At 38.9% G+C, this 21698-nt stretch overlaps 1 protein-coding gene across 1 annotated transcript; it reads right to left on the bottom strand.

Moving 5' to 3' along the window:
• Window positions 1–403: 403 nt before the first annotated feature.
• LOC113092349 (TATA-binding protein-associated factor 172-like) lies at window positions 404–21519 on the bottom strand. The gene is made up of 38 exons (XM_026257931.1): window positions 21203–21519; window positions 19568–19691; window positions 16472–16586; window positions 15965–16111; window positions 15116–15315; window positions 14807–14934; window positions 14341–14470; window positions 14144–14212; window positions 13304–13393; window positions 13118–13213; window positions 12689–12865; window positions 12445–12585; window positions 11411–11535; window positions 11179–11299; window positions 10963–11067; window positions 10729–10878; window positions 9948–10090; window positions 9686–9860; window positions 9406–9609; window positions 7635–8070; window positions 7122–7306; window positions 6887–7040; window positions 6544–6653; window positions 6248–6449; window positions 5507–5655; window positions 5155–5307; window positions 4866–4987; window positions 4589–4756; window positions 4423–4500; window positions 4203–4332; window positions 3643–3784; window positions 3269–3399; window positions 2884–3009; window positions 2647–2799; window positions 2159–2370; window positions 1888–2047; window positions 1345–1515; window positions 404–1197 (listed from the first exon to the last, which is right to left on the bottom strand). The coding sequence occupies exons 1-38, from the start codon at window positions 21214–21216 to the stop codon at window positions 1048–1050; spliced, it is 5586 nt and encodes a 1861-aa protein (XP_026113716.1). The 5' UTR covers window positions 21217–21519; the 3' UTR covers window positions 404–1047.
• Window positions 21520–21698: the final 179 nt, after the last annotated feature.

Below are 21698 nucleotides of genomic sequence, written 5' to 3'. Positions count from 1 at the left end.
TTTGTCTCGTTCTCTTCTTGTAGAATTTCACTGCTGAAATGCAAACAAACCAACCACCTGCTGCAGGAAATGTTGAAAAATAATTAATTTTACAATGGCTTTTTTTTCCCTGATACTTTTCACCACAGATGTACGAGACGTTGTGAAACTCAACTTCAATATTTTGAACCACAGGTGAAAAAAGCAAGACAATATTATTGTACAAAACCGATGCCAAAAAAAAGAGCTGATGCCAATATAGGATTTTTTTTTTTTTTTTAAATCAAACATCCACCTAAAAAAAGAAAAAAAAACCACAATAGTTAGTTTACCATTTATCCATTTTGGCATATTATATACACACTTCAGTGAATTCTGCAATACATTACATTTGAATACTCCATAAATGCAGACAGACAAGGCATTTTTAAAGAGAGCTCATTAGAATTTATTAAAATTCTACCAGCTTACCCAAAAAGGCAAATAACACAAATATTTAGTTCCATCTTTTCCTTTTAAAACTCTACAATGTTTCCGAGGCCATTGTCCTGCCGCCCTTCCAGCTGTACCTAAAACATCTCAGTCAGTGCATGTAAAACTTCTGATGGAGCAGCAGCTACAAGCCCTTCATAATCCTACAGGAGTAAGTCAAGCGCCTACTAGTGGTCTGGATGAACCATTAAAGTCCTTCTGCGCAATCACAGAAGTGTTTCAGTGCGTTCCAGTTTCTCGTTTCACCAGCTCCCTTCATTCAGTTCTGAAATACTGTCATCACGGATACTGATGGTGAGTTCTGGAAATCCTGAGGTTCAAATGTAGTCATCTGTGCAACACTCAACTTTGTAAGATTAGCTTTAAGACTTCCTCCAGTGACACATTAATAACATACAGTTTTAGACCTCAAATCTCGAGCGAATTGTAAGAACCTAAAGGAAGAGGAAGAGCTGTAAGACTGTGAAGATCATTAGACTGGAGTGTTTAAGGATTAAGTGCTTCCTCACAACACTCCGTTGTCCAATCAGAGGGCTTCAAGTCATTTCTGGTTTTGTTGTGCATTTTGAACTGGGCTCATTTAAGTGAGTGCATGAAGCTGTCCAGGTCGTATTCGTTCTCGTACTGCTGCTGGTCCCACAGGTCGCCCAGCCCATCCAGAACAGATTTCATACCGGTCTTACCAGAGGACGACGCTGCCGCTTCACTCTTCTCTGCTTTATTATCCTAAACATCAACACAAGGCATCAGTATGAATGTGCAGTTCTGTTAATCCCTGGTATTAAACTAATGCATGTGCAGATATTTGTGTGGAAAACTAGTGTTTAGGGCAGCGCTGCCTCATTGGATGGTGTTTTGCATGTATGGCCTGACCTTGTCCAGTGTGAATAGGTTGAGCAGCTGTTCGGTGCCCATGCTCTGCAGGCTGGTGTTCTCTTGGCTGATGACTGTATTTGCAATGGTCATCTTAAATTTCTGCAGACCCATAATCTTCTCCTCCAGCGTGCCCCGTGTGATGAGACGATACACATTCACCACACGTTTCTGAAATGCATAGACATGCATGCATTACACAGTGGCCCAAAAATCAGATTTTTTCCCCCCTATTTTTGCAACATAAATTTAACAAATAGACACGTCAGAATGTGATTTTTGTGCAAACGTCACAAAGTTGAATTTATTGAATATTGAAGTGGGTAAAAAAAAAAATAATAATAATTATATATATATATATATATATATATATATATATATTAAACACACCTTTAAAACGGCCAAAAAGCTAAAATATAATAAAAAAATTTAACTATAAAATAGCAACCAAAAAAAAAAAATGCATTGGAAAAAAATTATAATAATAATAATATTAAAAATAAATAAATAAAATAAAACGCACAAAACATGATTCTTCTGTACCTGTCCTATTCTGTGAGCTCGATCCATGGCCTGCAAGTCTTTCATAGGGTTCCAGTCATGCTCCACAAACACCACGGTATCTGCTCCAGTCAGATTCAAACCCAGCCCACCCACATGGGTAGTGAGCAGCAGAACATCTATGGACGGATCATTATTGAACCTGTAGGAATAAAAAGAAAAAGAAATAGAAATACAAATTTCCATATAGAGACCCAAATCGATCTGCCCATGAGATGAAATCTTTCCAGTGTAGTTTGCGTGGCTGTTTCACCTAGAGACTATGGAGTGTCTGAGGCCAGCCTGAACGCTTCCATCCAGCCTGAGGTAGGTGACTGTGGGCAGCTGTGTTTTGAGCAGATCCTGCTCCACGATGTCCAGCATGCTCTTCAGCTGGCAGAAGATCAGAACACGGTGCTGGGCCACAACAGCTTCTGTGCCCCCATCAGCTGCTCCAGCAGAACCCAGTCCACAGTCCAACAGCAGCTACAGAGCAAAAATACATACATGCTTCTGTTGTTACGGTGTTGTTTGCATTTTATTCTAGATGGCATTTGATGATGATTTGATGGAGAAAAAAAAAAAAAAAAAAAGGTTGATATTAATGAATTGGCTTAAAAATAAAAATTTAAGAAAAAAAAACAAAAAACAAACCTTGGCTGATATCAATGATTGAGATATAACTTGAATAATAGCTGATATTGCTAACTATATATAAATATAACAAGGGCAAATTTGGGTAGTACAGATAAGTGGCCGCACCTGTTTGAGGGCTGAGAGTTTTGGGGCGTGCTGAATGTCTCTGAGGCTGGTGTGCTGTCTGCTCAGCTGTTCTGTGATGTGTTTGTACTCTGGGTGTTGAGGGGTCAGCACCAGCGCTGGGTGATTACACAGCTTCCTCAGATACTGCAGAGCCTGAAACATCCACCACGAACATTACAGACTATTCAACTGAGAGGAGGATAATCTTGTGCTTTTATAAGACTTCCTGAGATCAACCTGGAAGACGTGTCCGGTGGCCTTTAATTTGGGTTTCTCTTCCTCCTCTTGCACAGACGCAGTGGAAATAACGTCCTCCACGTTCACCTTTGCACGAGACTTTGCAAAGTCCTCATATAGTTGAATCTGATCAGGCACAGGTGAAAGAACAAAGGTTATGTAACTAATAATATTAAATTAATATTTTTTAACAATGACTAAGACATTTAAATTCATATGAACTGAAGGGGTTTAATGTTTTATGATTGCTACTAAGAAAGCTGAACTATGCACTATGTTTGTAGTGGCACTGTACAGATCCCTTCTGACACACAATGAAATCATAGAATCTTGCTGTAATCAGCGGCCACATCCTTGATAAACATCCTGTGTTTGTGTTTTGTACCTGTAGAGGACTGAGGTTGCAGTAGTAATCTTGTATGATCTTGGGTGGCAGATCTTGAAGCACATCATCCTTCATTCTCCTCAGTAAGAAGGGCAGAACCTGTCTATGCAAAGCTTCCATTGCCAACACACCTGAAAAAACACATCAAAACATTATTTTAGACCAAAGATGGCAACATTGCTAAAATGACTTCAAGAGCTGCTTCATAGATCAAACATCTAAAACTGTCACAACGTAAAGAATCCATAGTCTTAAGTGATTCCCATGGTCCAAAACATAAAAAAGTTGAGGAAAAGCTTCAAACTGAGAAGTCTGTGCTCCAACAATGAGGAGACCAAGAGACGTAAAAAAATAAAAAAATAAAAATATCACACCCGCTTCCTGTTCGCGTGAGGAACTTTTTGCATCTCGACTGGCGAGGATGGGCTTCCCGTAGCGGGCAGCAAACTGACGCTCAGTGCCAAGAAACCCTGGCATCAGGAAGTCAAAGAGAGACCATAACTCAAGAACATTGTTCTGCAGAGACAAGTGAAAAACAAGCACAGGCATTAGTTTGGCAAATTAAATCATGATCGTGTGCCTTTTGGCAAAAACAGTCAAGAAGTCAGTAAGATTTTAATTTTTAAATAATTGAATACTTTATTCAGCAAAGACATTAAATTCACCAAAAGTGACAAAAGGCATTTATAATTTGATTTCAAATGAATGCTGTTCTTATGAACTTTCGATTCATTAATAAAAATGCATTGTTTCAATCACTGATAAGAATAAATATTCCTTGAGCATCAAAAGAACAACTTCTGAAGGATCATGTGACACTGAAGACTGGAGTATTGTCTTCTGAACATACTCCTTTGCCAACAGCAGTTGTTTTTCCTGACCCCAAGCTTTTTAATAGTGGCGTATACAAGCCATCCAAGAGTATAATTCTCACCTGGATGGGGGTTCCTGAGAGGATTATTCTGTAGTTGGCAGTTAACTGCTTGATCGCTTTAGAAAGTTTGGTCTTTCCATTCTTTATGACGTGACCCTCATCAAGGATACAGTAATTAAATTTAATATCCCTGTATGAGAAAATGACATTGAAATAATGATGCTTTCTTTCATCCCACTGTATATGAAGAATAATAAACATGTAACAAACAAGTTGTTACCTGAAAAAGTCAATGTCATTTCTAACGACGTCATACGAGGCAACAACTAGATTGTGTTTCTTCACCTGGTGCTGCAACCTGCATAGAACGAAAACTGAACTTGCATTTCCTATTCATTTTTTAAAACCTGGGCAACAAGTCAATAAGCAATTTCTTATGATGGTACCATGCTCTTTCCGTAGGGGGGCCAGTATAGTGCAGAGGATTGAGATACTCTTTAGAGCAGAACTTCCCAAGCTCATCCACCCAGTGTCCCGTCAGGGTGGGCGGACACACAACTATGGAAGGCAAAGGGCAACAGTCGGGAGCCTTTGACCTGGCATACTCCTGAGCCCTGCACACATGCAGCAACACAGTTTAGCGGGTCAAATAAAGTCTTGCATTTTAACTATACACTAGAAATCTGCAAAGCCCCGGAAGAATGAAGTTGGTTTGGGGTGTACCTGAGGAAATGATCGCCTGCCAGAATACAGATGGACTGTAGGGTCTTACCCAGACCCATGTCATCACACAAGATCCCATGAAGCTTGTACTTGTTCAAAAATGCCAGCCAATTCACTCCATCCTACAAAAGAGAGCAGGACGAAGTTCAGAAATAAACTCTGAATCAAAATCACCAGCAATTTATGCAGTCAGATGTATTTGTTAATTAGTTACTAGCCTCGTTTCAATCTCTAGATTTGCAAAAAAATAAAAGACTTTCATTGACAGAAGCGTGAAAAGCAAAGACACCTGTTGGTATTTCCTGAGGTCTGCTTTGATGGGCACAGGAATCTTATAATTTTCCAGTTTCGTTCCATCAAGCAGCTGCTCGAGGAAGTGTCGTTCTCTGGCCTTCTGTTGAATTAAATCTTCAGACATAGACGGTGGATCTGGGATTCCAGCCTGAAAGAAAAAAAAAGAACCAAGATGAAAAAGGAAAGAAGCAAAGCAAAGAAGTTATGCAACAAAGTGATGAGTTCCACTGTACTGAGAACAGACATGACTCAACACCCCTCACTTCAAACTCTTAGCTGAAAGTCTTGCATTATTAGACACTATGAGATGCATGAATGCTTGACTATGCTCATTCTTGATCGCTCACCTCAAGAGGAAGCAGTCGGATCAGGGTTGCAAAGCACTGCGTGGCCATGAATCGCACGCTGTCACAGTGGTCACTCATACGGCCCAACACAGGGACCACCAACAACACAATGTAGGGCACAATATCCACATCCAACTGCTCCATCACACCTGGACACTGTGCTCAGGATAATATGTGTTCTGAACACCACTGTACACACTTTAAATGTTTGTAAACTAGTGTCTGAAAGTTTGAGGTCAGTGAGATTGAATGTTTTTGAAGTCTCTTAAGATCATCAAGGCTGCATTTATTTGATCAAAAATGCTGATTAATTGTATTAAATGTTGCAATTTAACGGTTCCCTATTTTAATAAATTTTCAAGTTAAATTCTTCCTTTGCTGCAAAGCTGGATTATTAGCAGCTTTACTCCAGTCTTCAGTCATGTCACATGATCCTTCAGAAATCATTCTAATAGGATGATTTGCACCTCAAGAAACATCTGAAAATTTATTTTAAATAGTAAATACTTTTGAGATGTTATAAAAGGCTTCGGTCACTTTTAATCCATTTCATGTATCCTTACTTAATTTCTTACCACTACTACTAATAATCATCATCTTACTGACTCCAAACTGTTTAGTACACCTTCCTCGATTTGTAAAAATTTAAGCAGCATTATAATTTTACACCTACGTGAAATACAAAGACACTTTTAATACAACAAAAGAGCTTGATTTTTATTTGTGACATGCAGAGGATACAGGCCAGGGCTTCGATGGCCCCCTCCTGCTTGGTGTTGTCATCAATAGCACCCAACCAGGGAAGCACATGTTCCAGGAACACATTCATGGTCTCCATAGTAGTGATCTTGCTGAGCACGCCCACACAGCGCGCGGCCATGTGACGTACGGCTGTGTATGGATGTTGCAGACAGGTGCAAAGGAGAGGCAACTGCTCCATCAACTGCAGATAGAGAGGCAACAGGAGACCGGTTAAAACTGCCACGGTTCATGTAGTGATACTGAATGTTCATGAATGTATGTGTGTGTGTCCATACTAAAGGGATGAGCTCTTGGGACATGGCTCCTGCTGTGACCTCCAGCACCTGCAGAGAGTTCACAAGCTCCTGAGCAACCGGGTCTCCCTGCTTCAGCAGCTGGCTGGAATCTGCAACAAACACCAAATGAGGAGCAGGAAGAGCATTTACTAAAGGAATAGTTCACTCATCTACATCTTGGATGCCTTGAAGGTGATCACATTTTTTTAATTTTTTTGGTGAACTGCTATTTTAAGAAACATTAATCTGAATTTATAAAGAGCTTTTCACAAATCTCAATTCATTTCAATTAAAAACTTCACTAGGGAAACAATGGTTACGAACAAAGTAAAGGCAGACATACCAAATCCCTGAGCATCCAGCGCATTCCTCAGCGGACCAGTCATGGACTCCCACAGATATGGCAAAGTTTTGGTCAACTCCTTACCGAAATGCCTGGCAACGGTCATCAAGCAGAACTCTGCTCCTCTCCTCTGGATAAGACATGGCTTCTTACCCTAGGTTAGGATTACACAGAGAATCATATGAGATCACTGAAGAGAACACAGTAAAGCTGCTAATTATAATGCTGTAAATACCTCATCTGTTTCTGTGGTAATGCTGCCTCCGAGGGGCAGGTCATTGTTGGTAGTTTTGGGGGCTTTTGGTGTGGGACCTCTTTTGCTGGTGATGGCAAAAGCTGCTTTCTGATGCCGGTAAAGGGTGATGATGCCCTTTGACTTGTTCACCATGTGATGCATCGCATCCCTCTCTGCCACAGATGCTGCAGGATAGATTAAATACAACACCTCTAAAACCGCAACATTCAAATTAAGTAGAAATATTTTGGTGCATCCTTTCTGAACATTATCAATAGGATTTTTTTTATTTATTATAAATTACATACATTTCATTTTAAAAGGGCCTGAATGGACCTTAATATGATTCAATTAATTACTAGAAATAATTTATAAATAAATATTTCACTTAAATGTTGAATTAAATTGAGACTTTACAAACAATTTACACACAAATTTGTGCCGATCATGTTTCATAAATATAGCTAATGAAAATATGGGATATGGGAATTGGAGATAAGGTCTTCCTCTCACCTTTACTGCTCTCTTGTATTGCTGGAGTGCTGGCTGGTGGGACAGGACATGCAGCACTAGGGGTGAGCATTGGATCTACACAAACCGAGCTGCAGAGATTCTTCAAGATCTTGGCATTCGGGCAGGGAGATCTGGCAGCGCACAGCTGCAGCAGGCGAGCAATGTTGGAGGCTGCATAACCCTGGACGAGCGTGTTCTCTTCGCGGCGGGCCGCCTCCATCAGGGGCCTGACAACAGGATTGAGTTTATCCGGCAGCATGGCAAGTCCAACCACAGCGCAGGCAGCGAAGGTATGAACTCTCAGCTGCAGCTGCTGCCAGTCGGCGCTGGTCTCGCACACAGTGGAACGAGCCTGCAACCTCTTGCTGTCCAGCAGCTGGAACTGATGTGATTGGAGGTTCAGAGAGGAGGTGCATTCTGAGAAGATGGTGGTCACCTAGAGAGAATGAAAACTAGTCATTTTGGAGAGATTAATTCAGTGTTGCAAATAGGTACTTAGTTGCCTTGTTGTCTGTCCCTGTCCATACTGAAATGTATGGATTGTTTTTTCTGCTGAGACTATCACAAAGCATTATGTAATTGATTACCTCTTTCCCCGCCATTGAGTTATCTCGTCATTTAGAAGACAATGTTTCTTCGCCATTTTCTCAACTTTATGCTCAAAATTATGCATTTTTATGAAACCTACTAGGCTTGCTGCGATAGACTGTGTTGGTAATGATACCGGTGTTAAGACGCACCACCGGTGACGATGCAGCACACAAACGACAGTTGCGCATCACAGATCAGATTTCATTAATCATGAGGAGAGTGAGTCGAGTGGACCGACAGAAGTGTGAGGTTTAAAAACAAAAAAAACAACTGATGACCACATTAGAGTTTCAAAACGAAATTGTAAAAGTGCCTGTTTTAAAAATACTTTGGATTTTTTTACTTCTGCCATTAATCCAAGTGATATTGAAAGTTTTTTTTTTTTAAATGTGTTTATTTATTTGGTTCCACAGTTATTTGATTTTAACTTTTTTTTTCTTTATTATTTTACATGATTGTTTATGCCATCCCTGCCTCCAAACATTCTTATTTGTTTTGATAATAAACGTTCTTCATTTCATAATTATTTGTTTTGATTTTGTTTTGTACCTATACCCATTTAAACTTTGTGTAAGTTATTTGTTCTTTTATATTAGGCATATAGCATGGTGTATTTTTATCCATTTTATTAATAAAAGTTCTATGTTCTAAGTTTTATTGTGTTGTTGCTTTAATTAAAGCAGTTGATGCCGAATAGCCGCTAAAAGTGAACGTAAAACATGCACAGTGCTTTTATAAGCTATTTAAGCAAAGGAAAGTGAGGGAAAGAGGAAACACTCAAACGAAGATTCATACAACCCCCACCGTATTACCAGTGTTGCCACATGTCGAATGACTGGTGGAAAAATGTCCTCACCGTCACAACCCTAAAACCTACCTATATTCAAGAGTTGATAAAAAAAAAAAAAGAATGCTTTAAGCTAGAATTAAACTGATTATTTTGTTTAAAAGTAGAGGCTCTAATCTTTATTTCGGTATATTGTATATTCATACAACAAAATATACTAGAGTCCATCAAATTTGAGTGAAAAATCATCAAAATCACTGGTGGTGGCTGACAACTTTTTGCAAAAATGCTGGCGGGAAAAGAGTTAACTGATGAGAATAGACCTTATTCTTGTAATTTAAAAAAAGAATGCTTTAGAACTGTAGTTTTTGTATCTCAGTGTCTTTTACTAACCAGCTCATTAGCCTGATCGATGGTGAATACAGTGGAGTTGATTCGTTCGCTCACATCAATGTTGGCATCAGCCAGCAGTGCTATGAGCTGTTTACATTCGTTCTGCATGCGAGTAAAAGGTATGGCGATCTCATCATAGTAGAGTTGCTCTGAGAGAATGACCAGTAATCTGGGCTGGACCACACTGGACAGCAGCTCGCACTCCTGTAACGTAGGACAGCACTAACAGTCATTAACATGTTTCAAAATAAACTTGAAATTGACCCTCTCCCGTTCTCACCTTCTGAAGGCCTGCCCACTCACAGATCACCATGGAAACCGCAATCCGCTGAAGGGCTGATTTGGAATTGAGATGGAAGAGTAAAAGCTGTGCTAGAGACTCGGCAGGCCGGAGTTCCTGAGAAGAGCTATTTAACTGTGGGTCACAAATACAACTGCACAGCGCCCCCAACAGCCTAGGAGGAAACAAAAGTAGTCAGTCACACATTTGGCACAAATAAATTTATTTATTTTTTTTTTTTAAAGAATCCCCCCCCACACACTTTGCAGCCATTAGACGTGCACGTGTCACCACATAGTCTCGCGTGGCAGGGTCTTCGCCAATCGTCTCCGCTCCACCGATGTACTCCTGGACCGTTTCCTTGACTGGAACAGATCCTTGTCTGGTCTTTCCAGAAGCCTTCTCCTGCGGAATAACAAAATGAAGCTCAGAGCAGATCTACTTTTGGATGAGTGGGAAGTGTGAAGATTGTAGGATGGATTAGTCTCAGGCAGCCTCAGACAGCATGCCCACAGACCTCCCACAGTCCATTCACTGAATGTCTGCTGCATACTGTACAGAAAAAAAACCTGGAAAGCACTTTCTCAATCTGGTGAGCACTAATCTAGAGTGAGAAATCTGCTATCTTTGAGCTATATCTGTACTTATTACTTTTGGACAGGCAACTTATTACTTGTACTTATTACTTTTTTTTTTAATGTTTTTGAAAAGCTGAATTTTATATAATCATTCTAAATGTGCTGCTCAAAACACATTGCTTATGATAAGGTGTTTTATATTCTTGTAAGAATTCTTCAATGAAAAGTAACTTCAAAAGAACAGTATTTATTTGAAAATTAACAAAAAAAAAAAAAGGCCTTCACTGCTTTCACGGATCAATTGAATGCATTACTGCTAAATAAAAGTATTATCTTCTTTAAACACACTATATGGTCATTCATGTATGTAAAACCAACAGATGCAGCACGTATGATGGTGTATAAAGTCAAACTGATTCTTAATTACAGCAAAGTACAGGTAAAGGTGCTGACCTCCACCCTTACCTTTAAGCGTGCTTTAACTTCCAGCAGCATATTGGGGTCAATTGGGATGTGTGACGCTTGCATCATCAAACAGAGCCATGCACCCATCCAAGGACAGCTGGCTGCCACCACATACTGGTGCGGGGCCTGTCGCAATAACTCCCCCCACACCTAGAAAACCATCCAAATATGAATAAACTAAATAACATATCAATTATACAAAACATTCTAAGGATGGAACAGAGTAAGAAATACCTTTTGTATCAACTCTAGGATCTCCTGGTTGCTCTCCAGCATGCAGGACTGAAAGATGTGTCTTAACATGTCCTGCATGATGGGATTCAGCCACAGTGCACAACTCTGGAGGGAAAAACCATAAATCAGAGCAGGAAACGAGAAAAATAACTGAAACTGAAAATGTAAAAGATTGCATATTTTAATTTTGCTAATCCTTCACAAAGATTATCCAACCTGGTCTGCTTTGGAAAGCAATGTGAAGAGGGTCTCTAGGGCAGCCCGACGAACAGAAGCGATTGTGTGTCTCAGGAATGGCCATACTCGAGGAACCAACACCGTGAGAGACTGGTGCGTGCTGGAAATGGAAAAACAGGGTTTTAGCTTCCCTTTTATCATAGTAAAGAAATGTGGCATTAATAGCGATGAACACGAGAGCGCTTTTCATATTTCAATAGAGAAATCTCACCTGCACTGGCGGACCTGTGGGTATATGAGCAAGGAGGACAGGAGGGTCATGATGCTGTTAGTCGAAGCTGTGAGATCATCCAGCTCCAGCAGGGCATTCCACAGTGTGTCCACAATGAAGGGAACCTATAAAGCATTTTTTATTTGCTTATGTCTGAAACAGCGAATCTCTGTGTTGAATGGCTGTTGTTTTACTTCATTGCATTGTTATTATTTGTAGAAGTTGTACCCAGCAACTGCCAACTGACACTATTACATATAATCGTCAACACTGACTCATACCTGCCAACCTTGAAGAAATTTTATGAGTACTAAAACTTCTAGATTTCAAGCCGTTCCACCACTTTTCTAACTGCCAATGCCAACTAAGCTTGTGGATAGGAGGGGCAGGTGGGCGGTGGGTTAACATGCAGCGCTCTGATTGGCCGAAAGCTTTTCACTCCACTTACACGCTGTGGATCAGCGGCAGAATCAGCGTCATAGATTGCATAGAATCTGAAATCGGCGAAATGCGAGACGCAACAAAATGCGTACCTAGAGAGCAGCGAACCGTACAAGCGTACTTATGGGTCAAAATGCATGCAGAGTACGAAAAATGCGTACATGTTGGCAGGTCTGCTGACTTTTTACTCGATTTAGGCGAGTGTTAATTTTAGGCCCTCTGCCTACTCTGACATTTAAATCTTCTCTGATTTAATTCTTTTGTTCAGCCCATCAACAACATTCTGGAGAGCTGTTTTCAAGTTGAAATTGAATTTGGTATTTTTAATTTCTTTAAACCACTAAATGAAAAAAACGTGTGTGTGTGTATATCAGGGCCTTTAGACAAATTTTTTTATTATGTTGGAACATTAGGATTTATCACATGCAGAGTGCTTTAAGCACAAACACTGGCAGCGACAAAACAACTGTCCAATATTAGACTATTTTAAGATTTTCAGCATCTGTTGATAAGGCATGCTCTTGATATATCCGCATTGGCTATTATATCTGAACCAGCTGTCAAATGCGAATTAAACTAGAATCAGCTCAGACCTTAGCAGGCTGCAACTGAACCAATCCATCCACCACTGGGATCAAAGCTGCTGCTGCCACTGCACGAACATCATCATCCAGGTCCCGCAGGCCTTCTGTAATGGCAGGAAGAACCCGGGGCAGCAGCTCAGCGATCAAATCCTGAGGGTCAGCAATATGTGAAAGTCAACCACAACTTAAACACACTGCAGCATCTAGAATATCATTTTCAATCTCGGCCAATAAGAATCTGAGTCTTTTCCACCTGTCTGACAGCAAGAGCGTATTTGATTCCGAGCAGGCCTCCGTGACGAACCTCCCACTGGTCTTCAGTTAGCAGCTTGAGCAGAATGTCCACAGTCATTGCAAAGCCACTGTTTGCCATGTGCCTCAAGGCCACACCCAGAGTCTGGGCACACGTCTCTCTGACAGGTGCTACCACCTGGAAAGATAAGAAAAAAAGAAATGCTTTAAGATGAAACCAAGAAAATTAAAGCCATGCCATAAATAAGACTTGAAATATTTTTTCCATTTTATTTAAAAAAGAAACAGGCTTACAGCAATTAAAAAAAATAATAGGGCCAATTTTTACATAACAAAAAAAAGAAAGAAAAAAAGATCAGTCTTATCAAACCACTAGGGAGCAACAGATGTTAATATAAAATACTTCAGAAATTGGGGAAAGATGACAAACCTCATCTGACACAAAGTCTCCAAATCTGTCAAGAGCAAAGACGCACAAAAGCCGGATGACCAAATCCTCCAACCACTCCTGGTGCTGTCGCTCCATCTGAGAAAGTAGAGGGAATCAAAAAAAAAATTAAAATTCACACACTGAACAAACTCTGACAGGGATGATGTCCAATGAACTGGTGAACACCTGTTCTGCTGTACTGCCAACAGTCTTTCCTCCACCAGTACCATGACACTTCAGCACTTCCCTCAGTCCCGTGCCGGCACCGTGACGAATCTAAAAATACCAAACAAAAGTTCACTGACCAACCAGTACCCCTTTCACAGTAAACATACATACAAGTAATATTTTTCATTGCTCCACTTCACATGTAAATGCAAACTGGTTTGTCTCAAAAAGCACACAACTGGCAGGCATTAGTCTTGTTTTTGAGTAGAATTTAAACCATTATAAATAATTTTCTAATGGCCTTGTGGTTAGTGCGCCAACATGTAGCGGAACTACACCTCCGGCAACCCGCATTCGGTTCCCAAGTCGAGGTTCTTTGCCGATACCCCCCCCCACACTTTTATCTATTTATAATGTAAAATCAATAGATAAAAGCACAAATTTACTAAACCTGAAAATAGACAATACAAAAAAAGCTAAAATGCAAAAAAAAAAAAGATAGTAATACTTTAATAGTAATAAAAATACTTAAAATAATTCTAAAATACTGTCAGGACAGCCAGATAATTTACTGCTCCATTTGTGGTAATGTGTAGTCTCAACCAGGGCTGGGAGAGAACAAATATTTATGATATATTCACAATGATTTAGATGGCAATATAAAAATTATGCAACATTGTGAATTATGGATATATTTGAATCCATTCATTTTCCTAAGCACTGAATGATTAGATTAGTTGTATGATCCCTCCTGGTCTTGCAGCCATTTTAGAGCAAACACGTTTTGTAAGAATAAATTTTTTTTATTCAAAATTTTAGTTATAATTGCTTTGTTCTATTTAATGTGTTTTTCAGTACCTCCCACGAGGGGTTGAAGAGGTCATTGCACAGTTCGTCACAGAAGCTTTCAAGGGGCCATTCCTGAGTCTGTGAAACAAAACAAAAAGAAAAATACATACAGTACACACATAAAAATATAGACAGACACAGCTGACAGTTGAATGTCAACAGCTCAAAGTGTGGAAGAAAAACAAGCATGTGTGCATGTCTCACACCTCCTCAAATAAACTGGAGTTATCAGGAACATTATCAATTAAGACTTTGCTGTCGGTTGCTGGCTGCTCAATGACTACATTTGTGGTTTTCCGGCGCTTCTCCTCTGGCTCTCCCTCAAAACTGTCATTGCTGTGGCAAGGAAACATAAGAGCAGTGGTCAGACTGACCTCCCACTCCCCATTAACAGTCATTATCTTCAATGTGAAATACTGTTCATAGGGCAGGGAGTCTTCAGGCACATCACGATCTGATTCTGAAATTGATTTTCAATGCATCTCTAGGAGTGCAAATCTTTGAAAATTGAAGGTGGCTGTAAAAAGCATTAAAGCCGTTTTAGAACACGTCTACTTTCACCCACTAACAAAACTGTTAAACAAGTCAATATACCCCAAATATCTAATAAGTATAAGATGAATGGCAATTTTGATTTAACATTAACTTAAAAGCAAGCAATGAAATCTCTACCTCTTCTCATTAGGATCCACATCTCTGGATTTCTGCTTTGCCACAAGTTTTGCCATCCTCTTGGCTTTATTCTTCTGTCGATTGCTCATGCCTGGACGAAACTCTGAATCTATGAGCTCTGCAGCCGGCTGAAGAGGAGAGCACAAAACTAAACTTCCAATTGAATATTTTAATACAGTAAAGGCCCTTTTAGTAAAACACCTGGTATTAGTGCTGGGCAATAGTTTCAGTGATTTATGCATGTTCAGCCTTAAAACTGTATGCTTTCTGAAGCGTTTTTCATTTGTAAGAGATTCCAGCACCACTCACCAAATGGTTGCGTGAGAAGTGACAGCCCAGGCTTTTCCCAGGCTGTGATCTGTTGGTACTGGAAGCACAGGCATCCTCCAGGTCCTCATCATTAAAAAGCTCCTCTGTGTCCATGCCGATCGCTGCACCCATATCCAATCCCAACTTCTTCTGTAACTGTTTCCTCTGCCGGGCCAAACGCTCTTTGGGATCTGTCTCACCTGAGAACAGAATGCATTTAGGAGTAAGAATTACAAAACAAAAGTCATCACCGACAAGGGTGTTTTAGGTGTTTGCTTTGCAATCAAAGTCAAAATTATCTATAATATTCTTGTCTCTCAATATCACCCATTTTACTGTCCAATACATAAAAAAATAAACCACCTGCATAGAAAAGTAAAAGCACTACTCAATAAGGTATCATTCACAAGTTAATAACGAACACCACATGTGAAATGGAAAAACCAAGGTGTGCATGGAAAGATGGAGATGAGAAACATACTATTATTCAAATTTCTCCCCTTCTGACATGCAAATAAAAGGCACACTTATCACCTGCACCTCTTACCCACCTCTATAACAAATAATGTCAAACGTAAAATTGCTAATTTCCTTATTAAAGTCAAATTTAATTGTATCGAACCATACTTATTTTTTTTCATGTAGTAAAAATTTTCTACTCAAAAGGTAACACTGAATTAAGTCTTGGTTGCATTTTAGATAATGTATGTCTGTGGGAAAATAAAAAGGTGCACGATGAGTTGATATTGAGAAATTGAACAAACCTTAAACACCAAGCACAAAAAGTGTAATAACAGCATGAACGTTTCAAATCTGCAGTTAACACACATATGAAAGACATAACCCTACCTGACTTGTCATCTTGCAGCTCAAATTCAGCACCTGCAGAGCCGAGCAGCGATGCTCCATGCTTGAGCAGACGGGAGATATCAAACCTGTAGAAACTCAGCCGGTCTGAGGAGATTTCATCTGGAGACATCTCTTCGGCACACACCTCTGAGAAAGACAACATGCATTAAAAGCAGTTTCTATGCTCAAGACAATCATTAGACAGAAGCTTAATCCTTGTTATCTTTTAACGTGCCCCGTGGCATTACCACTGCAGGATCAAACTGGCATTGATTTGCATTAAACAGCCTTGATAAAATTTTATATATATATATATATATATATATATATATATATACACATAAATATATATATATACACATACATATACATATATATATATATATATATATATACTACATAACTAGTTACCAGAACAGCATGCCTTTACATAAAAATATTGGACAGAAAATCCCAAAACATCAAGTTCTCGAGCAATGCAATCTGGGATTTATCAAATCAGCTCACCATCTTTTGGCTTTAGAGGTGGGTTCCATTCTGGAATATTCCTCACTATGGCTTCGACAGCTTGTCCCGCTGCGATTCGTGTATCCCAATTTGGACTTCTTAAGTATGTTAAAACCTATTGTGTCCAAAGGAAAGGAAACAGATCAATAATCTAAAGAGTTAAAATTCAGCTATGGGCAGCTTTGTTCAAATGTACAAAACAGTACGCAAAAAAGAAACCATCAAAACTTTTACCTCAAAGCTTATGTTAAACATTTTCAGAATTAAAATCATTAACCCAGCCATAAAAAAAAAAATTAAGCAAACGAAAGAGGGTTTGACAGCACCCCTAAAAGGCACACAGGATTGTAAATTCAGTAACATATGCATCTCAAACTACCATGATAACACTATCTGATACCCCCACAATATATTTTGTGTAAACATTCTTTCAGATCAGTTTTGCACATCTAAATACTGGTTCAGTTCGGATTTCATTTTCAACTCCAATCTTTAGCTCCACACTGGCATTTTGCAAGTAATAAAGTTAACTAGGGGTGTAACGGTACGCAAAAATCACGGTTCGGTACTTACCTCAGTTCGGTTCATTTTTGGTACAGTAAGGGAAAGAAATGCAAACGTTAAACTGCAGGTTGTTTATTTCTATAAACTTTTTTTTAACAATTTGTTTACAATTTTTTTTTTAAATACTTTAATAAAATATATATAAAATAAAAAAAAAGAAGAAATAAAGTAATGCTGCAAAGTTCTCCACTAAATAAAAAACTCTCAGTCTCAAACCAATATCATATAATAAAACATAATGAAAAATAAAAATAAATAACTATGATTACAGTGCAGCATTACCAATCCCAGCTTGTAGGCCTGCTCATATTTAAAAAAAATATATATAACTTTTCCAAAGTGTAAAGTGCAGCATCAACAGTTTCAGTTTTTGGACCTGCTCAGATATCGATATTGCGTTGGACCAAACGGAATTAAGAGCAAAGGTCTGTTAAAATGCCGATGGGAGCTGCGTTTGAATTACAATAGTTTTTTTCCTAGTTGTAGTGATGATCACACTAGGGCGGTCACTTTTGTGAAAAAGCATTTTCGATTTTTAAGACATAAGTGTTCATTGAATCGATTGAAAAATCGATTTTCCATGTCTAAAAAAAAAAAAAAAAAAAAAAAGACGTTTCCTTTTTCAACGCCAAATAACAGAGGGACGTAAAGAGACCGCTGGAAATGCACAAGTCAGCAATATTCTTATTTATTGGCATTAGAGCTGTAATCGGCCCGACAGGACCAGAGCGCGACAAGTGCATTTTGATTGACAGCTTTTTAAAAGCCCGAACCCATTTACAGCCCGACATTATTCAAATGTGCGCACGGTCGCAGCTCTTTTGCCTTATGTCAAGAGTGAGTCATTTATACATGTTTTAACAATTTATTAATAACTAATGAAGACTACACCAATAAAACGAGTCTTTTTTTAAACTAATTAAATTAAGATACATTTTAAATTAAGATTGGTATTTGGCAATAACGAAATTAAGATAAAGGCTCCGTCGGATTTGCTTCGCACTAGCAGCTGACATTTAATAAAAGAATAATGCCAACATTAGCTCATACTCTGTCCACATTATGTCGAAACACATCACATGACCGCTCATTTACCTCGCAAACCGGAGCGCAAGCCTGAGCCCAGCCCGAGCCGGGTGGGAGTATTAGTGCCAATGTTTTACCACAAAAGCCGGTCGCTGTCAGCTGGCAATGGTGGCTCCTTTTCATAACTCAGCCTCTCCTGTAAGAGGTCGCTTTCGACGTCACTGGGTCTTATAGGCGCGTATTTGCTGGTATTTTCTGTCTGGCTTTCCGAAAGCCTACTGAATTTTTTTATTAATAGTGTACCTATTTGGTTAAAATCGATTCCCTATTTTTATTTTCAAAACTTTTTTTGGTTGTTCCGATCGATTGTGCAATCGATTTTCAAAAGAGAAGTGACAGTCTTAGTTCACACTCGCGTGATGCCTTTTGAATACCTTAGGCCAGTGACACACTGGCATATTTCACCTGTCAAACAGTCTATTGTGCCGTCAATACTGTTGACTACTCCTTTATCAGTAGGCTTTATATTTATGCTCAACATGAAGTATAGATATTGTTGTCGTGAAGACAAGATCCTGGTCTGTCGGCGGTCTCTCTCTATATCACCTACATTAGCAGCAGCGCGCCAGTGCACAGAAAACGCGAAGCAGCCATCACGTAACTGGCACGCAGCAGAAACGCCACGCTCACGCTACAACAATTGCAATAATAATGGTAAAAGCATGATGCCAAAATACTTTTTTTTTTTTTTTTTTACATTCAAAGTGTCTAAGCAGATCACAAAATGTTTTCACATCACATATGAGAGCTTTGTGAATTAGGGATGCACTATAGTATCGGACCAGTACCGGAATCAGCAAATAATGGCTTTAAATGCAAACATCGGCCAGATGTAAAAAATTATGCCAATATGTCTTGCAGATAAGAAGAATACATAAACTCACACGTGCTACCGATTCCCTCACGTCAGCAATGTTGCTCATTTTTGAAGCAAAGTTATTCTTAAATGGTGATTAGATTCACTGTTTTGGATAGCTGCATTTCAACTGACAATGCTATTTAAATATAGTTTTTAGGCCTATTTTTAATTTTTAAATCAGAGTACGGTCATTTAAAAAAAAAAAAAAAAAAAAAAAATCTTTAATTCTAACAAATAAGTTCTTGAAAAAAAAAACACTTTAAAAAAATTAATACAATTTGTTTATAATTTCCGGACAGGAAAGACTTGGTGCTGCTTCCAAACAAAAAGAAATATCCGCATCGGCCAAAATGAGTTGAAAAATATCTGCAAAAATCCAATATTGTACATCCCTATTGTGAATAACAGATGGCAAGCATGCATTCTGAAATATTGCATGCTACAAAAGAAAAGACATTCTTCCAATACAAATACAAACAGGTTCTACTAGTACAAAAATGCTTTTTTTTGCTGTTCAGACTACAAACGAGTAGATGAGTCTGATGTGTCAAAATGAAAAGAAAAATAAGATATTCTACAATGCTCACCTTTGATAGCAAGTTATTAAGCTCGTGTGGATGAAGCTTAACAACATCTCCCAACTGCTGAGCAGCTGCTTTACGGGTAACAGGAGTCGTACCCGTATCCAGCAAAATAAACAGTCGTTCCAACCTGAAGATAGTATGTTATTATTAACACAATGAAGGTCTGACTGGCAACACAATTGTACAATGTTATAAAATCATTAATGAAGCCACAATCCCACCTTACTCTGAGCATGAAAAATTTCTTCACACGCTGCAAGGGTCATGACATGACAGTCTTTTTAAAAACAGATTAATAATTTGACAAATACTTATAAATTAGCAAAGCTGAAGTTTTCCCATGCAGTACAGTCACAAAGCAATGTGCAAATTAGCAAGTAAAACTGCCTATTTGTTTATATAGTCACAAAATGTAAACTACACTAATCACCAAGCCATGTGTATGTAAAGTTGGATATACAGTGTGTGCCCCATCTTTATCTGCATTCATACAGTATTATGGAATAATTTGCATGAGTACACAAACATATACAAATATAGCTACATCTGGAAGATACACAAACAGAATATATCATTACCTTCATGATTTTCTGTATTGTGGTTTTGAAACTATATGTATTGTGAAAAGCAGTATACAAATAAGACTGACTTGAATTTTAACAATTTCATATCAGAGACCAAACTAATTTTGGCGTGCAGTGAAATTCGCTTTCCAAAATCTCATGAAAAAGTACAAAGTTTAGCGATGACAAAGTGTTCTCTATGCAAAATAAAGCTTGCGTTTACATTTAGCCGTTTTTATTTTCTCCTCCTAATAGCACCAGTGGCATTGGACGCATATTTACATAATGGTCTGAATCCATTACATTTATTTACGAACCATTTATTATAACTGATAGCTGGTCACGTAACCAACGTGGCGTCACCCATGAGAGGGCGACCCGACTCATGAAGAACAGATGCTTTCCATGAGGATCTCACATTCATTTATTTCTTTGCATATATTTTAATTAGTAAAAAATGTTTTTCGTGTAAAAACAGACATCTGCTAGCAGGTTTCCTCATACCATCCTGTCAAATGGTGTTATATAACGCCACATTAATCTACTGTATCAACTGAAGCGATGGATTAGGAGAAACGAGTACTGCCTTCAGTCAGTCTGGATGTTATAACTGTAACGTTATTTACTGACAGGGATGACACTGCGGGGGGTTAACGTTAGTCCACTAATCACCCAGCGGAGATTTCCCAGGATAAAGTAGAATTAATATGGCAGAACACAAATTGTTGGATTCATTACGCATAAGGAACACAAAAAACACGACTTATTTACGATATACTTCAAGAGACAGGTCATATTTGTTGGAGGTTAACGTTATACGGCTTCTGCAGTCTTCGGTTGTGAGGAGTAACGTATAACGTGACGTTACTTATCTTAAAACACTGACCGTTAGAAAGAAAGACGTTAACGTTACTTGTTTTTAAAAAAAACTGACCGTTAGAAAGAACTCGACTGACATACATTTACCTAACGTTACGTTAATGTATATAACAAAAGTAAGTTATTAAGAGTTAGAAAATTCCACTGTGGAGACACATTTGCCTTTCGTAAATCAACCTTTAGCCAACAGACTCACCTTGAAACAGCCATATGAGCTGCTTGGGTTTGGATCCAGGCGCGGGGTTCGGTTCAGGTTCGCGTGCGCGGACAGGCCCGATCTCTCGCGCACTGCCTCAAAATCGGTCTGCTCGCGTATTAAATATTTCCCACAGCGCCCGAGGACGCCGAGTAACACCTACGCCAGCGTACAGATTTGTTTATCCCTCAGCACTTCCCCGAAAACGGTATTTTAATCGAATAAACGGGGGAAAGTAATTTTGTTGATCACAAAAGAGAAGCCAGGCAGCTGATTTTATATGAGGAGCCATCTTGCATTTATTCCTTCCTCCATGGTAGGCGCGCTGTGATTGGTTACATGGGCTCCAGCTGACCAATCACAACGCGCTTTTCAAAAGGGAAGCTCACAGGACATGTAAAATATGTTCCGGAAACTAATTTTTATCCAATTTTCAGTATAAATATTTTATAATATTGAATGGGAAGCGTTTATTTTGAACCTGTACCTATTTAAA

Source organism: Carassius auratus, unplaced genomic scaffold (assembly GCF_003368295.1).
Source record: "Carassius auratus strain Wakin unplaced genomic scaffold, ASM336829v1 scaf_tig00214573, whole genome shotgun sequence".
In the NCBI taxonomy this organism is placed as follows: domain Eukaryota; kingdom Metazoa; phylum Chordata; class Actinopteri; order Cypriniformes; family Cyprinidae; genus Carassius; species Carassius auratus.
The sequence above is the reverse complement of the archived record's forward strand: the minus strand, read 5'-3'. Positions and strand labels throughout refer to the sequence as shown.